The sequence below is a fragment of the Salminus brasiliensis genome, chromosome 2 (assembly GCF_030463535.1).
Source record: "Salminus brasiliensis chromosome 2, fSalBra1.hap2, whole genome shotgun sequence".
Taxonomy (NCBI): domain Eukaryota; kingdom Metazoa; phylum Chordata; class Actinopteri; order Characiformes; family Bryconidae; genus Salminus; species Salminus brasiliensis.
The window spans coordinates 45780713-45805879 of record NC_132879.1 but is presented as its reverse complement, the minus strand read 5'-3'; the positions used below and the strand labels follow the sequence as shown (position 1 = coordinate 45805879).

General features: G+C 41.5%; 1 protein-coding gene across 10 annotated transcripts in view; it reads left to right on the top strand.

Moving 5' to 3' along the window:
* erc1b (ELKS/RAB6-interacting/CAST family member 1b) overlaps nt 1-25167 on the top strand; it is a 276578-nt gene that overhangs the window by 52238 nt on the left and 199173 nt on the right. For all 10 annotated transcript variants that reach the window (XM_072672916.1, XM_072672915.1, XM_072672914.1 and 7 more), the window contains exons 6-8: nt 5687-5854; nt 7940-8107; nt 20662-20799. In XM_072672916.1, coding sequence (XP_072529017.1) covers nt 5687-5854; nt 7940-8107; nt 20662-20799 — 474 coding nt within the window. The remainder of the gene's footprint in view (nt 1-5686; nt 5855-7939; nt 8108-20661; nt 20800-25167) is intronic.

Here is a 25167-nt window from a genome sequence, read left to right as displayed (position 1 = left end):
GCAGGCTGAACAGTGGTATAGGTTAAAGCTTGTAGAAGCAAAATACATTAAAAATTTCATATACAGTGGCTTGGAAAAGTTTGGATCAAACTTTCTGTTGCTGTAAATAGCTCACTGTGGCCAAAATGTTCTTCATTAATATTTCTGTGAAAACTTTGGATACTGAAAGTTTTTCTACTGATTCTATGAAGGTCTTACTTGTAGAGGTGCTGTTGCACAGTGAACAGTGCACCACCATTTCAGTGTCTGCATACATCTCCTGGTCTTGTGCAGTCTAACAGGGGCCTCGGTTTACCTTTTGACCAATTCTCTGAATGTGTTCTTGGTCTTCCAGGCCCTCAACTTGACCTTCACTGATCCTCTTAACTGCCATTTTGGCTAACTGAAAATGCTTTATCCCCCAATAGCTTTCTCATAGGCATCAGTTATTGTATGATTTTTTTTCTAAGAGCTCAAATCTCTTGGGGTGCTCAAACATTTGCCTGATGCTCTTTTATTTTTTTTTTATCTGTTTTTAAGATTATCACAATAATAATTCTCTAATCTCTTAATGTTGATATAAGGTGTTCCATCTTAAAATATATCCCCTTCAGAGATTTGGTCATCTGGTACTCACAGTAACAGAAATTTGTGCGCGATGCCAAACACTTTACATGCCACCATAGGTATAATGATTCTTACTGTAAAATTTAAGCTAATGAAACTGATAAATTCTGATATCGAAAAATGTTAGTGTTGGACGTCAGTTGCTATCAGCTAATCTGTGTTCATTTATGCTGCACACTGTGATCTCATTCTGCTGCCAGTTTCCAGCCCCTTTATTAGTTCCATTAACCTCAGTCCTAATGCAGAGATTATATTGCGAAATGTTTGGTAACTGTTTGGTTTAGCTTGTCCTGTGGAGTCCCACAGGGTTCTATTTTTGGGGCCATGAAACTGATGTTAATTATGACAGTAATGTAGTTATGATAGTGAAGAGAGTGTAGACTATAATATGTGTATATAATATATATGAGGTACTTTTTAAAAAGCGTAATACTTTAATACTTGTATTTTACTATATACTCGAGACATTTTTGCATAGTTGGCACCCCTGGTACTCCAGGCACCTACTGAGGCTCTGCTGTAGAGGCTCACATTCCTGTAGAACCGTCTACAAATCTAAATATAGTGCCAGACAGAAGTCTGTGGATCCGCCATGTACAGTTCTTAAGCTGTGTACCTCTACTGAAGCACGTTTCCCAAACCAAAGAATTATGTAGTCCTTAATGTAGTCACTGTATGATGATTCATGACCAGAGAGAATATTCCATTTATTCCAAGCCAGATGAGTCACCGCCTGCACTTGCAGCTCTCTGTGACCCTGCCTAGAAGAACAAAGTCTCTGACTTTTCAATGAAGTCATGGGAAAGGTAAAGGAAGACAGATAAAAACAAACAGTCACAGCACTGACCATATGATCAATGGGCTCACTGGGCAGAGGTGAGCTGTGGTGGAAAATTATTGGAGGTATAGGGAGGGAGGGAGCTGATTACAAATTCCAGCTTTGACTCCTGGTGCCTTATCAGTGGCTGTCTCCTGCCACAATAGCAGGATCTGGGCTGCGGAGGCAGCGGCGCAGGCTAAACAAGTGAAGTCACTGGGTATCTCTCGTTCTCCCTCTGATCAGGAAAGCAGGGTTGCCCGCTGCTGTGCAAAGAGGTCAGACGCCATGCTAGACTCCCCAGCACCCCCACCCTCTTTGGACCTCCTTATCTTTCCTGCCTTTTTCGTCCTCTCTCGTTGTCTCCCCCTCCTTCCCCTGCTGTCGTTCCATAGTGCTGGATGGAGTAGAGCTGAGAGCACTAATATCCCTCCAGATTTGAATCGCTCCCTCTTCCTCCTCTGTTTATCTCTCTCTTTTTTTCCCCTGCTCTTTCCTGTAACGTAGCACACGTTTTCTCCCCAGGGTGACTGCTGGTAGAATCACGGCTAGAGCCTCTGCTAACCTACTGCTCTCTACCGTGCATGATGGAATTACAATATACTGCAATATACATGTGTCTTTCTATCTGTGTATGTGTTTGTGTGTGTGTGGATGGTGTACAGCTGTTGTTTTTTGCTTGTTTGAGTGACTGACTGTCAGAGTGCTCTCAAGCAGGTATAATCTGTGTTATTTACAGTGAAAAAAAACTTGGAGCCCCTCAAATAATGTGCCAGCACTATGGCCTGATGGAGTCAGAGAGAGCACAATTGGCTGTGCTCTCTCTAGGTGGGTAGATGGCGCCCTCTTCCTTCATCACTCTTAAGTGTTATTGGCTGGCACAGGTGTCTATTGGCTGACGTATCGGAGCTGGGGACCCAGAGTGTGTCAGCTGCCCAGCGATGCTGCATGGGCAGGATGCATGTGTTAAATCCCTACCCATCTATAGTCGGCAGCATTGCAAGTACGGGTGGGTTATTTGGCAGTACCAATTAGAAAAAGGGGACAAGAAGATTGAGACAAGCTGTCCCAGACTTATCCCTTCCCAGACCTCTTTGCATCTATAGCCTGTATCCCTCTCGTCATGGTGATGCCACTAACTTCAACAATAAAGAGCAAACCAAATTGCGTGTCTGAGGTTTAAATAAGACCGACTCCTCCAAAATCCTCTATAACCATGTCCGGCTGCACCGGAGTCTAATTGCATTTATTTGGAATTAATAGAAAACGGCATTTCTATTAATTTCATTAATTCATTTATTAGTTTTAAGATATTTCTTTTAAATTAAGTTAAATCGCCTCAGTGTTGTGAAAACGAAGATAAAATGTCCAGAAGTTTAACTATGTTAAACAAAGATATAGATTTCCATGAGGTGTCCTAATTTCTTCACACGACTGTATGTCAGATGGACATTTTAGTGCTGAATTTCTAGGGCAGTGACGATGACTGCATGGTATGGCTCCCAGCTTAGCTTACATAACTGGTCTTAATAAGTAAGGCATGTGTTTTCCAGTGCTTTCTGATGTGCCTTTACCCCTTGTAGAAGTGTACTAATACTGAACCTGAACTAGCTGACGAGATAAGCCTGTCCATTGTGTGCCACTTCTAGTTGAAATTAACTAGTGGGAGAGAATTCCTGAGAGCTCTTAGCCCGAAAACAGATACAGATGAACTCTCAGGGCAGGTTTACTAGGTCTTGGATTAATGTATGCTGTGTAGTCCAAGACCAGGCCAAGGCTAATCATCCCCCCCCCCCCCCCCCCCAAAAGTAAATTAGTAGTTGAGGTGATTTTATAATTCTACAACATAAATGTATTGTCATCACAATACTGATTAAACAGTGCAGACTGTCAGTAACCGGAAAAACGCCTGTTCTTCTCAAAAGAAAATGTCTAATATCTATAATAAGGAAGAAAATATACCAGCATGTCCTCAGAAAGTTTCACCCAAGGTATGGCTGTTCTGAACAGAAAAAACAGGATTCCCAAAGTGCGTCATGCTTCAAAAAGCATGTTTTTTTTTTATTAGATTCAGGTTTTCCCTTTTTAAAATTCAATATATCAAATATTTTGGGAATATTTCAAATGATAAAATGCACTCATCAGCCATGGCATTAAAATCATCCAACTAATATTGTGTAGATTCCCATTTTGCCACCAAAACAGCTCTGACCTATCAAGCCATGGACTCCACAAGACCTCTGAAGGTGTTCTGTGGTTGTTGGCACCAAGACGTTAGCAGCAGATCCTTTCAGCCCTGTAAGTTGTGAGGTGGGCCTTCTATGGATCACATCAATGAGCCTTGGATGTCATTGACCCTGTTGCTGGCTCACTCATTATCCTTCCTTGTATCACTTTTGGTAGGTCCACCTTTGAAGTTCATTCATACATGATGTGACACAGCTCTCTTACTCATTTTAGAATCATCATCTGCTCTGATGAAGTAAAAGCTTCATGTGGTACATATTATTTGAAGTTTGTGCATAATGCTAACACAGAATTACTTTATAGAGTTCTGTGCATCTGATTCCAGATATTTGAATGACTGTGTATAATGAAGTAGTCTTATGACAAGGTTTCGGTTTGCTAAACGTACATGTAAAAGCATGTAGTCTTCTGAGTCACAGACGAGATGGAAATTAGCCTACACCAGAGGGAGGAAATGGGGGGGGAAATGTGGAGAGGGAGAAAGGAACCGCTTGTATCTGTGAAACATGGTGGTATGGGCATGCATGGCTGCCAGTGGAACTGGATCTGTTCTCTTTAATGATGATGGTACTGCCAGTGGCACCAGCAGGATGACTTTATTTATTTATTTAGTTTGTGAACAAGTGAACAGAAGCCTCCTAACTGCTCAGTTCAAACTGAATGCCCCAAACCACAACGGATGGTGCAATATTTTGCAGCAAAACAACAACCCAAAGCCTCCTTCATCTGTGGAGTTTCACAGTACTAAGTAACAGGACAGTTGCTAATATTTATTTGCCTTTAAATACTTGTTTCCCAGATAATGAATGGCATCACTTCCCTTTTTTCCAATGATAACATGTACATTTTAGGTTTCAGACTGTACATGACACATTATGCCAAATTATTATAATGTAATTCACATTTATAAACCTTTTCTTTCAAATGATCTGCCTCAAGAATCATGTGCTGGATTCACAATTGATTTATAAATAAAAAACAAAAATGTACGAAGAATTGAAAAATAGATATTTATAGATATGTATAGATATGTATAAGAATGTATATAATATATATAATGTAATGGTAATTATATAATATATATATAATTGTATCATTTTGTGCATTGGTTAGCAAAATGAGGAAAGAACAGAATCAAACTAAACATTCAAAACTTTTCGGTTAAAAGAACTGGAAGTGGCGGTAGAGGGAACTGTAGAACCTTGGAAAACAACTGTGACGTGACCTCGGAAAGCCATTATTTATTTATTTTTGTCATGGAGAATTGAACAGTACCCCCACAGTCCCCACTTTTAATCTTAACATCATAACATCATGTGTAATAATTTGGCTGTTATAACTGATCATTTCAACTGATCGTTGTTACAAACATTTTATGGATTACGCAGATTGGGACTTATTTACTGATCTGTTTCTTATGTAGGGTTTAGATTCTGATATTCATCATTTATAAGGACAATGGAGGATCCATTATTATATGAGCATAGCAGTGAACAGTTATGCCATTTAAAAACACATGAACCTGATGTAGACGTTTTGTTAAGACTTTTCTTGATGGCAAATTTAAGATTTGTTTGGGATATTGGTAAAATGAGGCCCTGTGGTCTTAGACATTTTTCTTAAAAAATGAGATTATGAAAAAAGAAACACCAGGTTCAGCAGGACCAAGAGAGAACCATTTTATACCTTTGTCTGCAAAACAAATATATTTCATTGAAGGCACTGATTCTTGCTTTTGAGTGGTATTGTGTATATAACTGACTCTTATAAAAAAATTTTTCCCCATTTTCTTCTTTTTTTTTTTTTTACTTTATTGTCATTATTTGCTGAAGTACAATGCTGGATCCATAACAACAATAAATGTGTGTGTGTGTGTGTGTGTGTTAGAGAAAAAGATTTGCACAGGGACCGAAAAGTTGGAGACATAAACTTTGTTTATTAGGTGCAAGGGCTTTAAAATCAGCATCATGGGTCATGCTCCTCGTGTAGAGCTTACTTACTTTTTGTGCTTCACAGATTGACCAGGTGAAGCAGGACCTCTCGAGGAAGGACACCGAGCTCCTGGGCCTGCAAACCAAGCTGGAGACACTCACCAATCAGTTCTCAGACAGCAAGCAGCACATCGAAGTCCTCAAAGAGTCCCTAACTGCCAAAGAACAGAGAGCTGCCATTCTACAGACTGAGGTAACCTCCCACAAACTACTCTATTTGCCCTACCAGCGATCGGAGGGTAAAGAGGCATGATACTAAGGGATCAGTACCCAAAAGTGGGCTGTTTAAATTGGGGAAACCAGTGCCGGAAGACCAAATGGCCTGAATACGTAAAGAAATAAGTACCCAGTGCTGCTGGTGACTGTGTTATCCCTGTTAATTAACCCTACCTTGGCATGCATGCACCTGGTCAATTTTTTTATTAATGTGAATAGCTAGGTAAGTCTAGGTAAAAAAAAAATATGATTTACAAAAGGCATAGAGTTTTATTATTACTATAAATGTAATCATTTTAATAAACAAAATTGCTTTAAACTATTCTAAGTTTGGGCACCCTGCATGGCCAGTGCTTGTTAATGCCCCTTTTGGCAAGCTTTTTGTAGCCGGATAGTTTTTCAGACAGCCAGAGATTTTTTCAGTTCTTGTGTAGGTAAATTTACTCCCATTTTTCCCTGCTAGACTACTAATTCTGTGAGATTTTTGGGCCATCATGGAGACACTTCTCCTTTCAGATTTTTGATAATGTTTAGGTTAGGGGATATATATTAGTTCAGCCCCTTGTGAATTTCATCTTCAGCTTTTTAACAGGTGTTGTGATGTTTGCTTGCAAAATGTTGCCGGTATTTGAATGAATACTTTAAATAACAATACAGGTGTTCCTAACATAATTATGTTCCCAGCTTTCAGCATGTAACGAATCCGGTCGTGCAACCCGATATATTGGTTGGACCACTAGGGGGTACTGTTGTACCGGACAGAAAAGTTGTTGCTGTACTTGGACAGTTGGATGAATAAGCTCATGTTTCACTTATTTGACATGCAGTAAATACCTTGAGACGCTTTGGGAGTGAATGGGTCTTTCTGTCAGAGACTTGGTGAAGCAGAATTTCCCCCAGCCATTTGTAATGCCAGCCCATGGAGCGGAAGATTCATTCCAAATTAGAATGCAAAACTGTTCACAAGCATGTCCTTGTGGAAGAATGATTACTTTCTATATGGGGATGAGGGTTATTGAAAGTTGCTACACTGAAAGTTTGTCTTATTATTATTATTATTATTAATACTTATTTATTTATTTTAAATTATTTCTTTTTGCCATGTTAAATGTACAAAAGCTAATCTAAGGTGAGTTCCAGCCAGGTATATTGAAGAGCCAACAGAAAAAGGGTTCTAGATAATACTAAAAAAGGGTTCTTTGACTTGTAATGATTTTGGAACTTTATAGACCATTCTACATATGTTTATTTCCACCAATTCAAAAGATCCCTTTAAGCTGCCGGCTGGTTGTGTGACTTGTAATGATTCTATATTGCACTATTGCCTTTACTAAAGAACCCTTTTTTGTGGCACAATGATTTAATACCATATTTTTCTTATATTTTGGAGTGTATTTAATGTATTTAATGTATTTGGCTGGGATTTACAAAGTGGAGTGAATGTGTATGTCAGGACTGTGTGTATGTATATATGTGTTTGTCACATAAATAATTGGAAACATGGGTGTTTGTATTTTGTCCCTGTCACGTAGAACCTTAATACATTCAAAGTGGTAACTTTACAGAAGAAGGAACTTTGAATCTTTTGAAACTTTGAATGGAAATCAATGTAAAAAGGATTTTTGCCATTTTGTCTATTGGTCCATTTTAACTCTTAACACTTTCACACTAAATCCCTCTATCTTCTGTCTCTCTTACTTTTGCTTCAGTTTCTCTCTCTGTCTCTCATTCTCTCCCTCCCTCATGTTTCTCTCAATGTCTCTCTTTCTGTCCATAAGTTTCCCCCTATTTTCTTTTTTTTCCTCTCTGCCACTCACACACTTTCCCCCTCTCCCCATGTTTCCCCACCCCGGTTTTTCTTTTCATGTCTCTCCCCACGAGTTTCCCATCATGATTCATCATGACTCCCAGATGAAAATAATGCCAAAAAGTAAAAAAAGTTTTTTGTGTGACAGCAGCAATATGTTGATGTTAGTATTGGCTCTTTATTACGTTTTGGCCCCAAGTATAAGTTTATTGAACTTCTGTTTGTAAAAGTGGATTGTTTATAACATGTCATCAGGTGGATGCTCTGCGTCTGCGTCTGGAGGAGAAGGAGACCATGCTGAATAAGAAGACTAAGCAGATCCAGGAGATGTCCGAAGAGAAAGGCACCCTTAACGGAGAAATTCACGACCTGAAAGACATGCTCGATGTCAAAGAGCGCAAAGTTACTGTGCTTCAGAAAAAGGTGAGAAAGTGACACACACACACACACACACACACACACACACACACACACACAACACACACACACACACACACACACACACACACACGTTCATGCTAATTTCCACTTCCTACCTATAGATGGCAGTGTTAAATCATAGTTTCCATTGTTGGGCGCCTTGGTTTAAAAGCAGACTAACGAAATGGCCATCTCTGTGAATTACATTTTTAAAAGTTGGGAAAAGTTATGTTTTTAATAGGGAAAGATTCTCCTCTTCTCAGAAATGACAGTTAGTCAGCCTTAGTACAGTACAGCACAGCTCTAGCTGGATCTGGATCTGATCATAACAGCGTTTTTACAGACCATGTGTTATGGTTCTGCTGGTCAGATTCTGTATCCTTTTTTTTTCTTCCCTTTCCCGGTCTAACGACTGAATTTACATACTAATCTAGCAAATGGTTCATACTTATATGTTAGAACCTGCTGTCTGACTTGTTTTTCTTATGGTATATCGAAGTTGACTGATTAGAGTCGTTTGTTTGAGATGATGGTTAGAATGTGAGGCTGTACCTGTTCAAGTGGAGTGGATGCTAGTCTCATTTTGGGCAGAGACGGGTGTGAAGGGACAGGAGGCTCTGAGTGATGGACACTGTGCTCGTGGTGCATTAACAGCATCTGTCTCTGTTCATCGTCTGCTCTGCTCCTGCCAGAGGCTGGCCACCGCGGAGTGCAGGTCACAGCTGACCAGCTGCTGTGCCTCTCTCATGCTTGCTGCGCAGGGCCTGCATACGCAACCTGATAGGCCTCATCAGTTACAGCTCCAGCAGGGACCGATCCGATCGGACTAATCCCGCCATGAGATCACCTTCAGCTTCCTACTGCTGCGCTCTAATAGAGATTCCACAGCTCTCACAACACTTTCACTCTGAATCTCTGAATCCCTCTTTTTTCTTTTCCTATTTCTCCCTCTCCCTTCTGTCTCTTTTTACTTTTTGCTTCCTCTCTCTCTCGTTCTCTCTCTCTCGTTTTCTTATTTTCCATGTCTTTTTTTCTCTCTTTCTCTCCCTCCCTCATGTTTCTCTCTTTACAAGTTTCTCTTCTTTATTTTTTCTCGTTCACTCTCACACACTTCCCCTTCTCCCCATGTTGATCGGTGTCTCCAAGCTTCTCTCCTTTTCTCTTTCTCTATTTCTCTCTCCCTCTCCCCCATTTTTCTCTTCATGTCTCTCCCCACAAGTTTCTCTTTTTTTGTTTGTTCCTCTCTCTCTCTCCTTGTCTCTCGCACCAAGCATCTCTCCCTTTTCTCTCACAAGCACACCCTCTCCCCACATTTCTTTTTCTCTTTCTCTCTCTTCCTCTCCCCTCAGTCAGTCTAAAAGCACCTCTCCCTTTCTCTTTCTTTCTCTTGCGCTCATGTCTCATGTTTTTCTCCATGTCTCTCTTTCTCTCTGTAAGTTTCCCCTTTTCTCTCTTCCACTCTCACACACTCTCCCTCTCTCCCCATGTTGATCTGTCTCTCTCTCCCTCTCGCTCCCTCTCCCCTCAGTCAGTCTAAAAGCACCTCTCTCTTTCTCTCTCTCTTGCTCTCATTCTCTCCCTCCCTCGTGTTTCTCTCCATGTATCTCTTTCTCTCTGTAAGTTTCCCCTTTTCTCTCTTCCACTCTCTCACTCTCACACACTTTCCCCCTCTCCCATGTTGATCTGTCTCTTTTTCTCCCTCTCTCCCCTAAAAAGCACCTCAGAGTCATTGGGGGCACATGGTGAATACGGTTTCTTTTGAAACGCAGCCCCGGCTCCCCAGCCGCAGAAAGAGAAACATTTTGTTTCCATTATAGTTCCATGGCCGCTATGCATCGCCCCAGAGCCGCTCCTAATGGCCATAACACATTGAGACAGTGCTACGGAGGTATGCACGGACTCCTGCAGCACGGCATTGCGCAGGTCACATGGAGCATGAGAGGAGCGCACTGAGACGGTATTACATCCAGGGCGAGCCGGACGTTTTCTCATTAATAAAATCCTGTCGCTTCGGAAAAGCTCACATAGCAGTGCAATCTAATGTGAATGTGTATGTTTGCGTATTCTTAAGTGTTCAATAAGGGGATTTCATTATTGTGTGCCTATGCATGTGTTTTCGCATCCATGTACGCGCACTCAAACAGTGTTGCGTAATCTAAAATGTTCTTGACTTCCTCTACGTTTAGACCTGCTTCTACGGCATCTGAGCATTTTCCTCGCTCCTGAAGAGAGATCAGCCGTGAGCTTCACCTTTCCAGCAATCTGAAAAATATCACTCTAATTCGACTTCATCAGAGGCAGATCAGTTGGAAGCGGAAACCTGACGCATTCTGCTCAAGCTAAGCATAAAGAACGGGTTCAGAGTTCAGAGTAGGACACTGTGAGGAAAGTAGCGTTTGCTGACGTGTTGCGCGGAAGAGGAAAAAATACAGGACGCAGTTCAGCAGGCCTCACTCAAGTATGTAAACTAATGTCGGCCGTCTGATGTTGAGCAGGCGCTCTTTGGCATTTGTGCTAGAGAGCAGGATTTACTGGGGAGCCGCAGCTAACTGCGTTTGAACTTTTTGATCGAGGAGATCCCTTCGCCAGGCTAGAATCCTCAGAGTGCAAATGGATGTGTGTGTGTGGCTTGTGTAAGCACATGGGTTTAAGGAGGAATGACTGAAGGCCTTTAAGAAATGCAGAGCACCGTGAAATTTCTAATTTCACCATGATTCTATTTGGTTATTTTGACTGAATTTCCATGACTGTTCAGTTATCTCTTAAAAAAACAGTGAATGCATTAGTTAGACTGGAGGGACTCCGTGTCCACAGTGTTTTATATAATGTGACCATATTGGTATGTTGGTATGTATAGTATAATATGGGCAATAACAAACTAACCGCACACACCGGGATGGGCATGATCAGCAACAATACTCAAATGGGCTGTGGCATTCAAGCGATGATTGATTGGTATTAGCAGGCCCAAAGTGTGCCATGAAAGCATATGCCACCTCCACCAGCCTGAGCTGTTGACATAAGGCAGGTTGGATCCAGTCTTTAGCTGCATTTTTCCTGTGTTCGGGTGTCCAGTTTTTGTGATCCTGTGCCCACTGCATCCTCAGCTTTATTTTCTTGGCTGACTGAAGCCAAACCTGGTGTGATCTTCTGCTCTTTGGCTTTTTATAGTAGCCTCTCTGATTGCTTGAACCAGTCTGGCCATTCTCTGCTGAAAATCCACGGACATAGAAATGCTCACACCAGGCCATTTGACACCAACAGTAATGCCATGTTGAAAATCATGGAGAGCAGCATTTCCCCATGCTGATGGGTAATGTAAAAAGCTGCAGGCTTGTCTCTGCATGATTATATGCATTGCACTGCTGCCACACAGTTGACTGATTGGATTTGGCTTATGGAGAGTTGCATGAATGGGTAAGTGCGCCCAATAAAGTCCTGGGTGAGTGTAAGTTTGACTGAAGGTAATATGCCCTAATAGCAATATGCATGCACCATTTAATTTGTTTTGTTTGTAATTAGACAACAGCCCATGAATTTAACACATTAACAGTATTTTACAGAGTTTAAAAACTGGCTAGAATTACTCAAAAGGCGCCAGAATGTACACCTTCAGAACTACCTGCACAGAACCAACAGTGGTTCTAACATCAAATTCCTCTCTTGCAATTTAGGAATCCATTTTTTCTGTGTAATTTTCTGTAGTTTTTAAAGATTTGCATTTGTATTTACTAAAGATTTTAAAATGTTTTAATTGGTGCAGTTCAAAGTCTGTCCAGTAGCAGGTAAAGCTATATTAAAGCATCATTATGTAAGATTTCTACCTTAAAATAGCAACTTCAGAATCACTGTGATGCTCTACTGACATAACAGGGAGTTTTGTGTCTGCCGTTTCTGCTCCGCGCTTGGCACACTGCTAACTGCACTATACAGGATACATATCGCTGCGAATTGCTGAATGGTGATTAACCGGAGTCATATTTGTGTAAAATCTGGTAATATTACTGAACCATATCAGTGCCCATGCTTCTCTGGCATGTTCTGTATCTCTCAGCTTGTCCAGAAAAACATGCCTTTTAGTGGATGAAAGCACGTATTACACTTCCTGACTGTAGGGGGAGCCCAGGAACAAGAAATGGCAATTTTCCATAGTGTTGCTTTAATGATATATATTTATATACCAGTGATGGCACAAATCAGTACAAGACAAGACACCCATATTCACCATTTGTGTTGGACACAGATGGAATTTGTCCTCCACCTTTTACCCATCTGTGCAGTGATAACACACACACACACACACACACACACACACACACACACACACACACACTAGTAATCAAAAGCACGCTGTGACAGCGAGCACACATGTCTGTTGATGCAGTGCTCGGGGAGCAGAGAGGGTTAAGGGCCTTGCTCAGGGGCCCAACAGATTTTCCCAACAGTGGTCCATTACTGCTAAAACAAAAAACAGGTTTATTATATAAATGATTTATTTCAAACATTTTCCATATATTAATAATAGCTAAATACAGTTTATTACAGTTTAAGCTACAGTTTTTGTGGCTTTAAAACATGAATACTAAATACAAGAACCCACATAACACACAAATATCTCGGTGCATCATGATGCAGGGAAGCACTTTTATTACATACACATACAACAAAGCACACAGAGAGAGAGAGGGAGAGAGAGATAGTGAGATAGCATGGATGAGCGGAGCATGAATGCTAATGAGGCCCATGTGTTAAATTAATGATAACCCCTACATCAAATAGAGAGACTCTTAAATCTTCTCCGTCTGGAAGAGAGAGAGAGGGAGCGGGGTGGGGGTTCTCTGTGTGCTTTTATTTTGGGGTGTGTGTGTGTGTGTGTGTGTGTGTGTGTGTGTGTGTGTGTGTGTGTGTGTGTGTGTGTGTGTGTGTGTGTGTGTGTGTGTGTGTGGAGTCTCGCAGTGAAGACGGTACAACTTTCAGTGTGTCACTTACCTGTCAGGTCTCACCCACTCAAGTGCCAGCCACCTCACACTCATTTGCATTTCTGAGTCGTGTGTGTGTGTGTGCACTGTTTCCCCCTCCTCTTTAAGATGCACATAAAAACACTCATTCATACAACATAGATAAATATGTAAACTAACACTCTACCATTTTACATGCACTTTGCCTCTCCTCCTTTCTTACTCGGCTCTGCTTTACTCCTCTCCTTTACTCCTCTCCTCTTCTTTACGCCTCTCCTTTACTCCTCTCCTCTTCTTTACTCCTCTCCTTTACTCCTCTCCTCTTCTTTACTCCTCTCCTTTACTCCTCTCCTCTTCTTTACTCCTCTCCTTTACTCCTCTCCTCTGCTTTACTCCTCTCCTTTACTCCTCTCCTCTGCTTTACTCCTCTCCTTTACTCCTCTCCTCTTCTTTACGCCTCTCCTTTACTCCTATCCTCTTCTTTACGCCTCTTCTTTACTCCTCTCCTCTTCTTTACCCGTCTCCTTTGCTCCTTTCCTCTTCTTTACGCCTCTCCTTTTTTTACTCGGCTGTGCTTTGCTCCTCTTCTTTACTCCTCTCCTCTTCTTTACGCCTCTCCTTTCTTACTCGGCTCTGCTTTACGCCTCTCCTTTCTTACTCGGCTCGGCTTTACGCCTCTCCTTTCTTACTCGGCTCGGCTTTACGCCTCTCCTATCTTACTCGGCTCTGCTTTACTCCTCTCCTATCTTACTCGGCTCTGCTTTACGCCTCTCCTTTCTTACTCGGCTCGGCTTTACGCCTCTCCTTTCTTACTCGCCTCTGCTTTACGCCTCTCCTTTCTTACTCGCCTCTGCTTTACGCCTCTCCTTTCTTACTCGCCTCTGCTTTACGCCTCTCCTTGTCTTTAGTCCTCTACTCTCCTGTACTCCTCTACCCATTCTTACTCACATCACCTCTTTACTCCTCTTGTCCTCTCCTTTCTTACTCCTCTCTTCTCTCCCTTTTTACTCAGCTCTCATTGTATCCTCTACTCATTCTTACTCCGATTTCCGTTACTCCTCTTTTTGTCCTTACTACTCTACTCATTCTCAGTCTGATCTCCTTTGCTCATCTACTCTTCTTTACTCCTCTACTCGTTCTTACATAGATTCTTTTTACTCCTCTACTTGTTCTTACTCAGCTCTCCTTTACTCATCAGCTCTCATTTACTCCTCTCCTCCTCTGTACTTATTTCTTCTCTCCTTTCTCACTCAGCTCTCCTTTACTCCTCTCCTCTTCTTTACTTCTCTCTTCTCTCCTTTTTTACTTAACTCTTATTTAATCCTCTACTCATTCTTACTCAGATTTCCTTTACTCCTCTTTGTCTTTAGTCCTCTACTCATTCTTACTCAGATCTCCTGTACTCATCTGCTCTCCTTTACTCCTCTGTACTTCTCTCCTTTCTCACTCAGCTCTCATTTACTCCTCTCCTCCTCTGTACTTCTTTCTTCTCTCCTTTCTTACTTAGCTCTCATTTACTCCTCTCCTCCTCTGTACTTCTTTCTTCTCTCCTTTCTTACTTAGCTCTCATTTACTCCTCTCTCCTCCTCTCCTTTCTTACTCAGCTCTCCTTTACTCCTCTCCTCCTCTTCACTTTTCTAATCATTCTTACTCAGCTCTCCTTTACTCCTCTCCTCCTCTTCACTTTTCTAATCATTCTTACTCAGCTCTCCTTTACTCCTCTCCTCCTCTTCACTTTTCTAATCATTCTTACTCAGCTTTCCTTTACTCCTCTCCTTGCCTTTAGTCCTCTACTCTCATTTACTGCTTTACTCACTCACTCAGATGTACTTTACTCCTTTGCTCTCCTATACTCTTCTACTCATTCTTGCTTTGATCTCCTTTGCACCTCTACTCTTATTTACTCAGATCTCTTTTACTCCTCTATTCACCTTTACTCATTTGCTCATTCATTCTCTTTTTCCTCTGCTCTCCTCTTGTGCTCTTCTTTTCTCTGCTCTGCTTTACTACTTTTCTTCTCTCCTCCTCTCCTCTCTCTTTACCCTTCTCTCCTCAGAGGATTTACAGTGTTGTTTTCTTCGTTTGCACATTGCATACAGTTCTGATGCAACTCACTGTAAACGCACAATTTCTTCTCTCTCTGTGAGTGTGTGAGTGTGTGTGTGTTGTCTGTAGCCAGAGCACATGCCATGCTGACAAGCTGCAGATCACTAAGTGAAACAAAACACTCTTTAATAATTCACACACCACATCCCTCGCTCTCCCTCGGCCTCTCTCTCTTTCCTCTCTTTCTCCTTTCTCATTTTCGTTCTCGCTCTCGCGTCTCTCTCCATTCAATTCAATACTTTTCAGATAAATGTTACATTTTATAGCCAAAAATAACTTCTCCTACCTGTCTTTCTTGACCAGGCTGTGGTCACTGGTCAGGATCTGTCTCTGCTTCTAATCTCAGGCAGTAAAGAGATTTGGTAGGGTTTTAGAGCCAGAAAGCAGATCAGTTTGTTTTGGAAATGCGTTTGGTAGTTCCAGTGTTCAAGGTTGTATTTAATAAACTGCTTTACTCTGATTGGTGTTTGGGAAGCAGTGCTGGTCAGAGAGTTTGGTCTTTGGATATTTGGACTCATTCTTCAAGACTTTGTTGGGATGCTTGCTAGTGTAGTCATGATGATTAAGTAAATCCCAACCTTCCACCATGCAGCGTAAGAATTTGTACTGTCAAAGGTCTTGCTCGCACCTTCATGCTCTTGGTCATGCCTTTGCTTGTGCACTTAATCATATGCTCATGCACTTAGCCGTATGTTTATATATTTGCCCGCTCACTACTTGTATGCGCTCGTGCACATGGTTGTACGTGCTTGTGAGCTCGTGCACATGGTTGTATGCGCTTGTGAGCTTGTGCACTTGGTTGTACACGCTCTCGTGCACTTGGTTGTATGTGCTTGTGCGCTTGTGCACTTGGTTGTACGCGCTCATGTGCTCTTGTTCTTGGTTGTACGTGCTTGTGCACTTGGTTGTAGCGCTCATGTGCTCTTGTTCTTGGTTGTACGTGCTTGTGCACTTGGTTGTAGCGCTCATGTGCTCTTGTTCTTGGTTGTACGTGCTTGTGCACTTGGTTGTACGCGCTCATGTGCTCTTGTTCTTGGTTGTACGTGCTTGTGCACTTGGTTGTAGCGCTCATGTGCTCTTGTTCTTGGTTGTACGCTCTCGTGCGCTTGGTTTTGCGCTTGTGCGCTTGTTCTTGGTTGTACGTGCTTGTGCAATTGGTTGTAGCGCTTGTGCTCTTGGTTGTACCCGCTCGTGCACTCATGTACTTGGTTGTATGTGCTTGTGCACTTACCTGTATGCTTGCGCACATAGCTACTTACTCACTGAGACTTGTGCCATCACTCTTACACTTATACACTTGTGCACTTGTTCACTAATACAATTGTATACAAAGTGTACACACACAGGCATACACTTTTCTATGTGGTGGAGGTTTCTTTTTTATTTATTTATTTATTTATTTATTTTTATTTGGCACTGAATTTCTCATTGCTCTGATTGTTGACCTTAAAGAAAATAGCGTCATCACATGTCTCTGTTCATGAGTGCTGTGAACTGAGTATTTATATTCTATTCTACAAGGTGACTAAAGAACCGTGTTTTGTAATGACCCATTTCATTACGTAATATGAACCGCCGCGTTGCGTTTACATTCAGTTTCCATTGCATTGAACTGTAAAACAAGACTATAAACACTACACAAACTTTTCAGTGATTCCAATCATAACAGAAGATCTCCACTTCTGCTTAAGATCAGCAGTACAACAGTGATTGAAAGTTTCTTCTGGTCTTCATAAAGAGACCCAGCCGAAATCAGGCCACAAGCCAGCCTTCAGAACAGCTACAGCCACCATCAAAGACAAAGGCAAATTTCCTTGAATGTCAAGTATGTGAATGGATTCAGACGTGTGTGTGTGTGTGTGTGTGTGTGTGTGTGTGTGCGCGCGCATGTGTGTTTAGAGAGGCACTCAGCTGAGTGGTGTGTGTGCGCTGTGACAGACAGGTGGAGCTGTCAGTTCAGCTGTCAGGTGCAGGGTTGATTAATGAGCGTCTGGAAATGTTTTCTGCATGCTTATCTCTCTGTATCTCGGTTTTGTCTCTCTCTTACACTCTCGCGCTCCCCCCTCAACCCGAACCGCCACCCTGTGGTGTATGTCCTTGAAGCATTGTGGTTGCTTTGTGGGAGGAGGATGCAATAGCTTGTACAAAAATGGTCACTTTTCCAGCCCTCCACCAGGACTGGAAAATATAGGGACATATGTATAGTATATAGGCACTTCACAAGTCAATGACTATTCAGGGGGCTATGATGATGATGATGATGATGATGATGATGATAAATCAGTTATCTCTGCATACCGAAGCAAAGTATTTTGTAATGCTCCATAATGAACATTTTGAAAATATTATTAACAAAATCATGTGGCCATTCAACTGGAGGGCTTTGCAGTGGGGCTGTGGCGGAAAAAAGCCTGGACACAGTGGGCAACTTGAGTGCTCGCTGAAAGGCCAGGTTTAGTGTGTATGCTTAGCATTTCATGTAGGAATTTACCCAGTTCAGCAGCATCAGCCATGTTTGAGTTGGTATTAGTAGCTAAAGCTAAATCTTTCTTGGTGATCTGCTGGTTCTGTGCTACGTTCTGTAACAGCTTTGCCAGATCTGCACCCATGTGGCTCTCATTCACTGCTCTTATAGCACACAAGACACTGAAGTGCAGAGGAAAGCCCTGTGTTCCCTTTTTGTTTTCAGCCTTATCAAAATGGTTCAGGAAATGTCCTCTATTTCCACCCATTCTGGGGTAATACCCATGATTTTGGCATGTTTTCACCTACAAGAAGAACTAAACTGAGATTGCAGTAAAGTACTGAGCTTTTATTGTAGACTGCTTGAGCCCTTTACTTTCTGTCAATATTACTTAATCAGTAAACCTTTAGAGAAATGATTTCTGACGTTTGTGAATCTATTCAGAGTCGTTCAAATCCACAGTCGAGTAAAGTTTGTCCCTTTTTCTTCCAATTTGGTACTGTCAATTAACCCACCCTTTTGTATCTCCCTCAAGCACTAGCAATGCTCCCGACAACACTGTGGGAAAGACTTTGCACACTTGGCCACAATCACAACGCATTTCCTCTGATACATGCAAAGTCAGCCACCCCCCTTTTCTCTTTTGCCAGACAGCCAACACATTCTGAGTTCTGAAAAATAAATATATATATTCTATATGATATAGAATGTTACCAATATTCCATTTTAATAGTACTTAAGTAAATTCAAAAAGTACTGTTACGAAAGTGCAGTTACTCGAGTATGTTCCACCACTGACACCGACATAATCGTCTACTGGACCAGTAAACCGCTTCAGCCCCAGACATCTGTCCAAACATGTCGGAAATTATTTAAAACAACAAACTCCGCCATCGATTTTATTACTTGGGAAACAACTGTAGTTGTTTGAACCAGGGCAAATTCATTATTGAGGTTCGTCTCATGTTTCCCACTACCATCATTTGTTTGCCTTTGAAACCCTTTTGCCAAAATATCCATCCCTTTAATTAAATTCATCAGTTGACACGACTTTATCTCCCCTGCAGATCAGGTCAGGAAACCTGATTAGGGCAGCGTTGCAGACATTTAATTCTTGCCCTTTTGAAGGCACTAAAAAGAGGATTGGGCTTTAGAATCATTAAGAATGGCAGCGCTCACAGCTTACTCTGGCCGGGACTGAAAGGACCAAGGGTTGTGTAAAAATAAATGGTGGGGCGAGGGATATAGTGAGGGGATGGGATTGGAGAGAGATATGCACATATGAGAGAGAGTGAGTGAGTGAGTGAGTCTCACTCCTTTAATTCTCTGTTGCGAAGTCCACACGTCTTTCACACTTCGCTCATTCCCAGCACTCGCCGTTTTTCTTCATTACCCTGTTAATTTAGTCACATTCAGGGACTTAACCTCCGCTGTCACTGGCTTGCTTTCTGCAATGCCGTCGTCATGGCAACCAGCCCAGCGTTAGGAGAATATCGTGTCGACAGTCCCCTGTTCACAATTGATGTGGTTTATTGTTTCCTCTGCTCCCTGGATCTTGATCACCTTTTACCTCCAGCCTGGAGTCCGACCGAGCTGAAACGTGCTCGATTTGCAGAAGCGCGCGGGGGAGGGGACTTATTGACAGCAGTTTATTTTTCCGAGTGATTGGGAAAAGAAATGAATTGCGACTATTTATCAAATCCGTCAGTGTTTAATTGAATGTGAAATGGGGGGACAGGAACAGTCAGTCTTTTCATTGAGCTGTCGCAGCATGATGAATGGATTGAGTTTGCAAAATGCCCATCTCCCCTGTCATTTATCAGCTCCCGCCTCATGCAGGCTTCACACCAGCCGCAGACACAGATAAGGAAAGTTTTATGAAGAAAATTAGCTTGGAATATGACTCTAATGAGGTCGTTTATTTGTTGTTGTTGTTGTTGTTGGTTTTTTTGGGGGGGAGGGGCTGGTTGTTCTCCTCTATGCTTGGTAGTGCAAAGAAATGCAATAATCAGTGGTGCTTAAATGCAGTTCTTAAGGGAAGGAGTCTTAGGCCCCTGTATCACCAAGCAATGTTAACATCATACAGGAAGGAGAGCTTTTAGGTGTTCTCTGATTTTCTACACAATCTGATCTCATTTTCAGTGTATCATAAAAAGAGGCTTATCTCACATTGCTGTCTCCCTATTGGACAGGTCAGCCAAGGTCATTCATGGGAAAAGATGCACTTAGTAGTTTGTGCAACCTCTTTTCTTTGGCAGTAACTCTGTTCAATCACTTTTTGTAGCTGCTGCTGTTGCTGCTAAAGACCTAAACCAATCTGTTGGCCAACAAAATGAACAGATAGTGTTCACAGATTTACGGGCCCTGATTATGCCTTTTTATTATGTTTATATAATAAATCCACACTCAAGTATGCAATGCCGTTTTGGATAACAGCCAAACATCTCCACTACTTGGAGCGTATTTTATCTTGTATATTTCATCTTTTTCTTCAGGTCCATGTACAATATTTCTGCAGCTTTATGTTCCAGAACTGGTCATAATTTGTTCCACACACCCATCTTCCAACCTTTCTTTAGATTTTAGAGTTAAACCGACTGTTTGTGTTATTGCATGTTTAAGGCTGATGTAAGAAAAATGAGTTCTGCTCTGATTGACTGTCCTGTATAGGGCCTCAGACAAAAAGCACTACTGAGGAATGCAGTTATGCATGATGAACAGTGTAGTGAATAACACTACTGACCCACAAGCACCAATGGGGTTTGATTCCTTGCTAAGGAAATTCAAACAAGAGTTTAAAACTGTCAGATTCTCATTCATGTTGTTTTTTTTGGACATGTTAGTTCAGTGAGATTATTTCTATGCAGAGATGGAATTTTGGAACGTTGTATTAGGATGTAGAATATAAAACCTTCAGGATGAAAAGTGTATTTTGTAAGTTTTGTGTACTTTTTTTCTAAGTAGGATGGACAATGTTTTCTAATATTCTTATTTTCTTATGTTATTAATAACTTTTTCTCTCTCTGCAGATTGAGAACTTGCAGGAGCAGTTGAGAGATAAGGAGAAGCAGATGAGCAGTCTGAAGGAACGAGTCAAATCCCTGCAGGCTGACACCTCCAACACTGACACCGCTCTCACCACACTGGAGGAGGCTCTGGCTGAGAAGGTGGGTAGGATGGACATGCGTGCATATATATATATATATATATATATATATATATATATATATATATATATATATATATATATATATATCATACTAATAATATAATATATAAAAATTTGTAATACTACTACTACTACTACTACTACTAATAATAATATATAATACTATATATATCATTTTGGAACATCTCAGACCTTAAGACATGTCACCAATTGTAATTAGGAGCTAACAGATAAATCAAATTCCTTATACAAATCTTATACATTCTTTGATTCTTCAAACTTTGTATGATATATTGTACTATATACTTGAGACAGAAATCTAACCTCCTGCAGGTTTATACTCCACCCAACTTAAACAGAACTTGTTCAGCTAATCAACACTTTCTAGGGGTGATAAGTAGATGATTAGGTGGAGATCATTAGAATTTGAGTTAAGTTTACTGGAAAGTACATCTCTAGGAACAAGGTTGGGACCACTGCTCTACCGGAAACATTGAATATGGCATTTTTCTTATATTTTAGATTATCACACTGGGGGGTGGTATTTATCCCCCCTCTATGATAAATTAAGAGACTGTACATTAAAGTGAGCAGGAGTGTGTTCTCCATTCAGGTTTTGTTTACTAATTTTCATTCATGGTCAAATGACATGCCTTAAACAATTTATAAGTGCACAAACCTTTGCATATTATATATACATACCTTTCATCCTTTATCCAGGAACACTGGAGTTGATTTTTTTTTTTAGGTTCATGACAAAAACGAAATGAGACCTAGGGCCTGAAGTCCTCTCAGTTCATGCAGCAGTGGACTTAGCAATCGGTACTCTCATTCGTGTTGTCCAGTGTATTCATCTCCACAGACCCTATATTGCTGATACTTTTCAGTTTAGATAAAAATCTTGGCTCCAGAACAACAGGGGCAAAGACTCAGCCTCCAGTCTGTAGCTATGTGCATTGATATGAACGGGAAGGCAAACTATAGGTGGTGCATATTTTATGCATATAGGTCATGTTTTAGTCTCTGTGCTTCCCTCTCAGTGACATTTTCTACATCCAGTTTTTCTTTCTTTATAAAGACGAAGATGTTCTGTTTTCGTTTTCATTTTAATTTCCTGTTCTAAATCATAAATCACTGTTTGAAGTCATAGCTTATAAAGACAAGTCACACAGCGGAGAGGCTGTGTTTTAGGTAGTCTGTATTTGTGTGTAGTAATCTCATGGGTTTCCAGAACAGTTCCTACTTTAGAAAGACATTAGAACGTCTTATTTTCCTTGTAATTTTAATTTCCTGTTTTACATCATAAATCAATGTTTTAAATCATAGCCTGTCAAGAACGGTCATACATCAGAGGGGCCGTGTTTGTGTTTTCGTGTGTGTGCGTGTCTGTGATTGTGTGTGACAACAGCAGAAATTACTCTGTCACATGTCCCCATGTTATAGTGCGGTCAGCTTCACACCACGCTTGAACTCATTACACAGTGGCAGAGCCAAGGGTCAATCCCCCCCTGTCACTTCTCATCAGCTATGTCTCACCACTGTTGCCCTGTCTGTGTTTATTTGAGTGGGTGGTTCTGTGAAGGCATATTCCCAGCACCGATCTTTGGATGTACGTTTGCTTTTGCATGTTCCCAAGCCTCAAAGTGTGCTTTGAGCATTTATTACTTGAACTTAACCACCCCCCTCTGCCTTTTTGTGGCCTCCCCCTGGCCGGTCCATTTAATATTCCCGCTCTGCAGTGCTGCTTGGGTCAGCCAGGACATCCAGAGTCGCAGTACCCGACACAGACTGTGGAACTGAATACAGTACCCGACACAGACTGTGGAACTGAATACAGTGGTAATCTGGTTTGTTGTGATGGCTTCCATTGCTTTTCGGTTTACAGATATTTTAGTCTAACCTTCACGACCACCCAGATAGCCAGTTCCACAAATGATCTTCTGTAGCCGGTTGTGTTAGCCAGCCAGCTAACTGTTGAGCGGTCGGAACCTAGCAGGAACATCTGTTTAAAGATGTATTTCCGAGGCATGTGACTATGATTCAACACGTTAAGAGAGACTCAGTAGCTCTGTTATTAGGTGGAGTTGTGCTTCTTGGTTTTTAGCCCGATTGTAGCTTTAAGTCTCTTTGGGTCGAGATGGTTTTAAAAGTTCATTGACTCTAGATAACACTTTTCCGACGTTCAGGAGACTACACTGCAGTTTTTTGATGTTTGTAATGCTCTAGACTACACTTTTATGATGTTTAGAAGTATGTACTCAGTTGTACTCAGTCACGGACCTTCCACCGCTTATCTCCTGTGTGTTTGTTAGCTCTGTTTTGTGTACCACCCTTTTTATGTTTAGACTTTTACCCCATTTTGTCTGCCTTTTATACCGGACCTCTTCCTGCTTCTCATGTTCTGATTTTGCCTCAGCCCTTCTGATATGGTTACCACAGCTCCGTTTCTGAGCCTTGCCTGTTTATTGGTTAGATTTCGGATCGCCACCTTTTCAATAAATGTTCATAATCAAAGTAAAGGTGACTGCGCAAGAACTTTTATCCTCGTTGCACGCTAAGAAAAACATGTTTCGCCTTTTGTGGTTTAGAAAGGACTGAGTGGGCTAACAATATGCCTAACCGCACCAAACACTCTCTCTGATGGTGCTCGGAGTGATCTGCTCCGGCTCTCTAGGGTACGAAGACAGAGGTCGTTGTCTCTCTAAGACCGTTTCTTTTTTGGTGGTGCTGACTCATTCGCTCACTCTATTTCACTACCAGCATCTCTTTGAGTATGTGGTTTCGTCTACTTGCTGACATGACTCCTCTATAGCTGACGCCCAACGTGCAGGCCTTCATTTCTCAAATTTTCCATAGTGCCTCGTCTAAACTGGTGAAGCTGCGTTTGATTTTGTGACCAGAGCACCTGCCTGTTGTCTCCATCTAACAAAACAGAGAAAACATGAACACCGCGGTGTGGCGGTTGCTTGTCATTCCCTGCAGTTTAGCCCTAGTTCTAAATACTCTAGGCTGCTGTTTTTTGATGTTTGGCAGGTTGTAGACTGCAGTTTGTGATGTTTGGAATACTCTAGGCTGCTGTTTGTGATGTTCGGTATACTCTAGGCTGCTGTTTGTGATGTTTGGAATACTCTAGGCTGCTGTTTGTGATGTTGGGAATACTCTAGGCTGCTGTTTGTGATGTTGGGAATACTCTAGGCTGCTGTTTGTGATGTTGGGAATACTCTAGGCTGCTGTTTGTGATGTTTGGTATACTCTAGGCTGCTGTTTGTGATGTTTGGTATACTCTAGGCTGCTGTTTGTGATGTTTGGGAATACTCTAGGCTGCTGTTTGTGATGTTCGGTATACTCTAGGCTGCTGTTTGTGATGTTCGGTATACTCTAGGCTGCTGTTTGTGATGTTCGGTATACTCTAGGCTGCTGTTTGTGATGTTTGGAATACTCTAGGCTGCTGTTTGTGATGTTTGGAATACTCTAGGCTGCTGTTTGTGATGTTTGGTATACTCTAGGCTGCTGTTTGTGATGTTTGGAATACTCTAGGCTGCTGTCTGTGATGTTTGGAATACTCTAGGCTGCTGTTTGTGATGTTCGGTATACTCTAGGCTGCTGTTTGTGATGTTTGGTATACTCTAGGCTGCTGTTTGTGATGTTCGGTATACTCTAGGCTGCTGTTTGTGATGTTCGGTATACTCTAGGCTGCTGTTTGTGATGTTTGGAATACTCTAGGCTGCTGTTTGTGATGTTTGGAATACTCTAGGCTGCTGTTTGTGATGTTTGGTATACTCTAGGCTGCTGTTTGTGATGTTTGGAATACTCTAGGCTGCTGTCTGTGATGTTTGGAATACTCTAGGCTGCTGTTTGTGATGTTCGGAATGCCCTAGGCTGCAGTTTGTGACTGAAGTACCTTTTTTTACGTTCAGAAGACTGTAAACTGCAGTTTTTTGATGTTTGGAAAGCTATAGACTGAGGGTCTTATACATTTAGAAGGCCACATACTGCATTTATTTCATGTCTGGAAGACTCTAGATTGCAGTTCAAGTTAGGTTAATTCTAGACTGCAGATTTCAGAAGTTTCTGAAGGCTGCAACCTCAGTTAAGTGTCATTATATAGCAATATATGCTTGTTCTAAATCTATTTTTGCTCCCAATAATACTTTGAAAAGCACACTGTGTTATATTGACCACCCCTAGCTATCAGGCATTGCCTGTGGCTGGATTGGGTTGTCCACTGACTCATTTACAAAATCGCTGTTTGAATCCTTACCTCATGTGTCTGTCACCCTGCTGGCTCCTGTTCTTTCAAACCAAAAAAATGCCCGTCATCCCTCACGAATGAGGACAGAATCCACCTCAGTGGTTCTACATATCC